At 52.6% G+C, this 7,376-nt stretch overlaps 1 protein-coding gene across 1 annotated transcript; it reads left to right on the top strand.

Annotated features, from left to right (window-relative positions):
* Positions 1 to 687: 687 nt before the first annotated feature.
* LOC102866761 (potassium voltage-gated channel subfamily A member 6-like) lies at positions 688 to 3,177 on the top strand. The gene has a single exon (XM_006891295.1). The coding sequence runs from the start codon at positions 1,522 to 1,524 to the stop codon at positions 3,112 to 3,114; it is 1,593 nt and encodes a 530-aa protein (XP_006891357.1). The 5' UTR covers positions 688 to 1,521; the 3' UTR covers positions 3,115 to 3,177.
* The last annotated feature ends 4,199 nt before the right edge of the window (positions 3,178 to 7,376 follow it).

The raw sequence follows: 7,376 nt of genomic DNA, 5'->3' as shown, positions 1-7,376 counted from the left end.
TAGACACTCAGTAAATGCAGCTGTAGTTTTTTTGTTTTAAATGAACACTCATACACACTCCTTTTCCACCTACTACTTTCCTCAATAAATAGACATTTAAAGGAAGCCTGGAGCAAATGATTATCTGGGATCCCTTCTCCTAGTACCTTTGAGATAACTGCTGGCTGGCCCTTCCCCCCTGGGGCCTGCTGTTCAGTGTTTCCAATACTCTCTGGAAGACCAATATTTGAAAGGACATTGAGGGACCTTTGCCAACCTAGAAGTGTTTCAGCCTTGCCTTGCTGTGTTTGCTAAGGGAGAATGGCATTCTTTTAGGACTTTCATTGGGATACAATTTAAATTGCATCCTCTCTCATTGGAGACGTAGGCAAGCCGGTCTTCACAAAATACAGAGGGATACACTACGGTCCCATTACAGTCTAGGTCCCCCCCATTAGATTTTTGGGTGAGAGCATTGCACGTTGTAGTGCATGACAGGGCTGAGTGTGTAGAAGTGGGTGTGTTTTCTTACTGATGAATTACAGTGCTCAGGTCAATTCAATAAACCCAAATGAGAAAAGCTGTTCCCAGGAGTGGAAGGGGTGTGGTATTAGGGAACTGAGTGCATGACTTGGGGTGTGGGGGCTGTGAAAGTGAAGGTGTGAGAAGGAGGGGCGTGCCAGGCGAGCGCGGGAAAGATCGTGGGGAGGCAAGTGCGTCTATTCCCACAGCGCCCTGGCAGCCCCTGGCTGGGTGAGGGGTGTGATGTGGGAGTAGGGTGGGAGGGGGCAGCAGGCGGGGCCTGCCACGTCACTTGGAGAGTGTGTGTTGGGAAGGAAGGGCAGAGCGGAGAGCTGAGCCGCTGCAGCTGCCGCGGCTGCAGTGGAGGCTTGAGCGGTGGGAGGTGGGTCCCCGCGCTCCGGCGCTGGGGCAGCCCGAGGCCCTTCTCCGAGGCCTGCGGTGCGGTTCGTGAGGTAGCTGCTGCGGCGGGAACGGCGGCCTCGGCCAGACAGAGCCCTGCTGTGGACGCAGGGCGGAGGCCGAGCCCAGCCAGGAGTCACTGGCGAGCTGGAGGGAGGCGCATCTGGCCCTTTGGTACCAGCTGCAGCTTGGGGTCTTGAGCTGTTGGAGAAGCGCCTCAAAACCTGGGAAGAGCAAACCTGTCTGCAGAGCGGAGCCCAGCGTCCGGGAGCCCAGTGCAAGGCACCACGAGTGGAGAAGCCACGCGTCTTTTGGAGCATCCAGTTTCACACGCGCCAGTTTGCGGTTCCAGGTATCCCAGTAACCTCCGGCACAGGCGCGGGTAACTGGAAGCACAGAGACAGATCTGCATGCAATTAAGCCTTGTCTTGAGACCTACTCTCGCAAGGGACCAGCGCTTCGGGTTCACGGACCCCACTACCAGGTCAGACTGCGAGCTCCTGGGCGCGCGAGCCCCACCCTAAAAGAGGGCGCAGCCAGGAGCTGGGAAGCGGGTGCCGCGCACTAGAGGTTGTGCCGTGGGCGCCGTCCTAGTGGCGGGGAGCGCATCGCGGAGGGGACATGAGATCGGAGAAATCCCTTACGCTGGCGGCGCCGGGGGAGGTCCGCGAGCCGGAGGGGGAGCAACAGGATGCGGGAGACTTCCCGGAGGCCGGCGGGGGCGGCGGCTGCTGTAGTAGCGAGCGCCTGGTGATCAATATCTCGGGGCTGCGCTTTGAGACACAGTTGCGCACCCTTTCCCTGTTTCCAGACACGCTGCTGGGGGACCCCGGCCGCCGCGTCCGCTTCTTCGACCCCCTGAGGAACGAGTATTTCTTCGACCGCAACCGGCCCAGCTTTGATGCCATCCTCTACTATTACCAGTCTGGGGGGCGGCTGCGGAGGCCAGTCAACGTGCCGCTGGACATCTTCCTGGAGGAGATCCGCTTCTACCAACTGGGCGATGAGGCCCTGGCGGCCTTCAGGGAGGACGAGGGCTGCCTACCAGAAGGTGGCGAGGACGAGAAGCCGCTGCCCTCGCAGCCTTTCCAGCGCCAGGTCTGGCTACTCTTCGAGTACCCGGAGAGCTCGGGGCCCGCCAGGGGTATTGCCATCGTCTCCGTATTGGTCATTCTGATCTCCATTGTGATCTTCTGCCTGGAGACATTGCCCCAGTTCCGTGCAGATGGTCGAGGTGGAAGCAATGGTGGTGGAGAGAGCCGAGTTTCTCCACTCTCCAGGGGGAGTCAGGAGGAAGAGGAGGAGGAAGAGGATACTTACAAATTTCATCCTGGCCTTACCTCGGGAGGCCTGGTGACAGGGAGCTCATCCTCTCTAAGTACTCTTGGGGGCTCCTTCTTTACCGACCCCTTCTTTCTGGTGGAGACCCTGTGTATCGTCTGGTTCACCTTCGAGCTGCTGGTGCGTTTCTCTGCCTGCCCGAGCAAGCCGGCCTTCTTCCGGAACATCATGAACATCATCGACTTGGTGGCCATCTTCCCCTACTTCATCACCCTGGGAACTGAGCTGGTGCAGCAGCAGGAGCAGCAGCAGGCCAACGGAGGCGGTGGCCAGAACGGGCAGCAGGCCATGTCCCTGGCCATCCTCAGAGTCATCCGCCTGGTCCGCGTGTTCCGCATCTTCAAGCTCTCGCGCCACTCCAAGGGGCTCCAGATCCTGGGCAAGACCTTGCAGGCCTCCATGCGCGAGCTGGGGCTGCTCATCTTCTTCCTCTTCATCGGAGTCATCCTCTTCTCCAGCGCCGTCTACTTTGCAGAGGCCGATGACGATGACTCGCTCTTTCCCAGCATCCCTGATGCCTTCTGGTGGGCAGTGGTTACGATGACCACAGTCGGTTATGGGGACATGTACCCCATGACGGTGGGGGGCAAGATCGTGGGCTCCCTGTGCGCCATTGCTGGGGTCCTCACCATCGCCCTGCCTGTGCCGGTCATTGTTTCCAACTTCAACTACTTCTATCACCGGGAGACAGAGCAGGAGGAACAAGGCCAGTACACGCATGTCACTTGTGGGCAGCCTGCGCCAGACCTGAAGGCAGCTGACAATGGACTTGGCAAGCCTGAGTTCTCTGAGGCTGCCCGGGAAAGGAGACCTAGCTACCTTCCCACGCCACACCGGGCATATGCAGAGAAAAGAATGCTCACTGAGGTGTGATTGATGCAGGCAGGGCCTGCACAAGAAAAATGGCCCTGAACAAACAACCTCGTAGACTTCCTTCTCATTGTTCGCAACTCTCGTCCTATAGCTCTGTCCAGCTGACTTCCCAACTCCCTCCTCAATGCCTTGTGGATGGTATCCAGCACCAAATACCTGAACTCTAAACCTCGTTGCTTGATCCCTGAAACATTCAAGGTTTCATGACATTTTGAAATTCCAATGGTGCCACCCTTTCATGTCCATCTCTGTTATGTGGATGAGATATTATGTTTCCCTCTGACTTTCCCTTAAAACAAATTTTTAACTCCTGAGACTTAAAAGATCCCTAAGAACAAAGATGCTGTTGGGATGGAAACCAGGCCTACCTAAGTCAAATATCTCTCTTTAGTACCCTCTGCTTTGGGGTATTTGGTCACTGGCAGAAGCTGGAGGACAGAAACAGTGCTCAACCTCCTAGTTTTTTTAAACACCCTGTGACACTTGTTGGTCAGCCTGCTAGAAGACCCCTCGTGGGACCCTTAACTGCACAGCCTCCAAATAGGCAACTCACCTCAAGTCTTGGGTAGAATTAGGGAAATTATAGTCCAGCATGACCTTTTGAAGGACAATAGGGTCAATCTCATAGATATGGATCGTTGGTCCTCTCAACTCTAATCCCTTGACTCCGTCTTCCAGGAAGGTTTCTCCTTAGAACCAAACATTCTTCACGTGCAAGTGCCTTCCTGTGCAGAGGAATGGGGAGAAGGGGACTGCAAGAGTCAAGAGTGATGGCTGTGCAGAGGCAAGCAGCTGGCTTGATCACGCATCTAGGAGAGGTGCCACTTAGCTGGGTGTTGTCATCTCTGAGGGCCGGAGGAATCTCAGTGCAGACTGCAGATTTCATTCCAGCCATCTTCCCCCACCTTCTCGAGCCCCTCCTTCCTCTTCCTGAGTATTTGATTTAGGCTGGCATTTGGAAGCTTACTAAAGCGACAGGTAAAAAGCACAATATGAATGCCAGCGTGGGTTTCTTCCCACCTCAGAGGCAATAAAATACATGGTTTGGAGTAAGGAATGAGTATTATTCCTTTGCCAACAACCTCAGTGTTAGAGGGTTGTGGTGTTTTTTGTTTTGTTTTGTTTTTTGCTGAGTCAAGCAAACATTTACCTGCCTGACCCCCCTCAGAGCTGAGGCCTATTTGCTCTCCCTGGTAAGGCAGCCCGGTGGTGTTACCCACCACCCTGAACAAGCCATCCTTTTCCATTGTGAAACTGCCTTCCATCCCCTCCCATTCCCCATCCAGAGTCGTTGTCACTCATCTCTGCCTCGATAAACTGTGATGTTCTATTCTGAGCTCCTTCTGGGCACAGTTCAGAAACTGAAGGGACTGTTACCATGTTTTTAATTTTGTATCTATGCTTTAAGACTCTTGGATGAGACATCTTCTAAAAATTGTTTTTCTTGAAGAGTGACTTTTTGAGGGTTTCTTGGGAGGCAGCATGGCTCTTGTGAGGACCAGATTTAATCTGGATTTTGCCACGGCTTTACAGGGTAACTTTGGCGCTATAGTTCCTCCTCGTGCCTCAGTTTCCCCACCTATTAAATGGGAACATTACTGTCTTCCCCTCCCTACCTCATGGGGGATGTTGATGAACTCATTGAGGAAGCTGGGGATGATGCTATGCAAATGTGTGCGTTTTAGTTACTGACTTAATTTTTAGTTTGTTACTTTCTTTCCCCATTCCCCCACCCCCCTGTGAGGCTTTTCCTGAGTCCTTGCCTTGAATCCAAAGTCCAAGGATAGGCCATAATGGGCCATTAGTTCCCTAAGTCCTTGCTTGGCCTCTTGTGCTGGCCTCAGTTTCTTCTTACCCTTCAGAAAGGAGGACGCTCTGTAGTTAGGTGTGTGGTTGGATTCTTTCAGGACTCAAGAGGTCACCTTGACTGGGAGCTTGTCTGTATTCAGTGGTTCTGAAATACAGAGAGAAAGAAAAGGTGCTCGTAATGCAGAACCTTGCTCTAAGGACCAAAGGTGTTGGTTTTTTGGATTTCCCCAGTCACACCTGGGCATTGAACAAAGAAAGGGAAGTACTCAGTCCAGAGGCAGAAGTGTTGCTCTCAGCTAAGGGTAAATGTTGGTCCTTGTAGGCATGTTTCTGTATGTGTGCGTATGTCATCATCCTCATCACCATCCCTCAGAAAACATTTCCTTTTCAAGTCACAGCATGCCTGGAAGTAAAGGGTGTGTGAAAGCTGGGCTCTCCAGGGATGCTGGTTGCCATAGCAACCTTCCCAGCCTGTTCTATCTTCTGATTTGGGCAGCAAGGGACAACAGAAGACTATATATTTCCAGCTTCCAGAATGAGCGGCTCTTCCACTTACTGGTTTCAGGGTCTGGGACAAGGATGCATGACATTGAGAAAATATTGGGGAAGCAGGTCCCCTAAACGTTCTCTCTGGATTCTTCTTCCTGGTTTCTCCACTCGGCCACTGATGCCGCTTCATCATCCCCCCAGTTCCTCAAACACTTGAATACTAAGTAACTTCCCAGTTAAACCAACGTTTGTCAAACTGGCAAGGGGAGAGCTTGACTAAGAGGAGTTGTTCCTCGAGAGGCAGCGGGGCTGGGCCTCGCAGACAGTAGAATAGTTTTGGGTGTCCTGAAGTTCTAGCTTCTCAAAGGAAAATGCTTCCCAGCTCCAAGAAAGACAGAGATGAATGAAACTCCTTCCTCCTGGGGGACAGTGTAGCTCCTGGGAGGAATCTCACAGGTGGATCTTCTTGAAGAAAAATGGCGAGCCTGTGACCTGACCCAGTTTCCAAGAAGGGTTTTGTCAAGTGATCCCTCTCCGACCCTGAGCCTCTGTGCGGAGGTTGTTCCCAGAGCACTGGGGCCACATGCACTTTGTGTGGATGTGACAGCTGGGCTGGGGTGGTGATGTCGCTGCTGCCAGGGGAAGGTGGGGCTCCAGTCATCCTTGTTACACCTGATTGCAGCCAGCAGAAGCTCCCAAAGGACTTTGTGGAACTGCTTCAGCCCCAGGCATGGGGTCTTCTACCGCCTGAGCGTCTGGAGGAGAGAGGAGGGACAAGGCTGTCTTTCCACCAGAGGTAGGTGCTGCTGTTGGGAAATTGGTTTTTAAGTCTTCTAGGCAAAATTAGAACTCGAGTGGAGGGGGTGTAGGTGGGCTGCAGAGTTGGAGAGGTTTAACTCCATCTATTTCCGGTTTCTTTTTTTCTGTCACCTTCCAATTCCTTGTGCTCCCCACACCCCATCATTTCCTTTTCTTGGTACTATTCTTTCCTTTCACCACCGTCACCTTCTCTGCTGTCCTCACATTTGTCCCCCCTCTGCCCACCCCTGTTGTTTTAACCTCTTCTTCTCCGTGTACCTTTGCAGCTGTCTGTCCCCCTCTGTCTACCTTTTCAGTGACCAGGGGCACCTGTAGCATTTCTGTTGAGGCCACGCAGTTGACCTGTAGGACAGAGGTGACTCAGGGTGTTTGCTGAAGGTCTCCAGCCAGAGAACTTCCCCTGTTTCTGACATTCCCAGCATGCCCTCCTTCCTATAGTCTTCCCCTTTCTGGGGTGAGAATCTTGAACTTACCGAGCAAGATGAGATTGCTATGCATATAGAAAAGTATCTCCCAGAAATTCCTGGAACCTGCAAGAAGAGGAGACAGATAGACTATAATGGGTCTGACCAATCTCAGGTGAATATTTCTTTTGCTCTAAGGAGCCCTGGTACAATGGCATGGGGCAGCCAACTGAAGGGTCAGTGGTTCAAATTCACCAGACCAGTTGCTCATGAGAGACTGATGGGTAGTCTCCTCCCATGTAAAGACTGACAGCCTCAACAAAACCTGATGGTGGGTCCCTGTGTGTTGAATCACTTGATGGCAGTCAGCTTGGTTTTTGGTTTGAATGTGTCCACCTGAGGCACCTCTAACATTAAAAGGCTTATAGATAATGTTAGAGACAAAGGAACAGAAGAAATAATAAAAATAATCAGAAAAAAGAGGACATAAGAAAGGATAAGGTTGGAATTAGTGTGGAAAATGCCTTAACTCAGGGCCTTGTAAGAGCCCTTGTCTTGCTCAGAGGTTCTCCTCAGGCTGTCTCTGTTATGCAGTAGAGGCACCACAGAAGGGAAGGTGGGGCCTGAGTCATCCACAAGTCTGTCACGAAGCTCAAAGACTCTCCGTCCTGGAGGTTATACAGTGTAGAGCAAGGCCCACCTTGGAACATCAGGATGAACTGAGGGACAACCCCCCCCCCC

This window comes from Elephantulus edwardii, unplaced genomic scaffold (assembly GCF_000299155.1).
Source record: "Elephantulus edwardii isolate Elephantulus edwardi_28Jun2011 unplaced genomic scaffold, EleEdw1.0 scaffold00096, whole genome shotgun sequence".
Taxonomy (NCBI): domain Eukaryota; kingdom Metazoa; phylum Chordata; class Mammalia; order Macroscelidea; family Macroscelididae; genus Elephantulus; species Elephantulus edwardii.
This window is presented reverse-complemented; position numbering and strand designations above follow the sequence as displayed.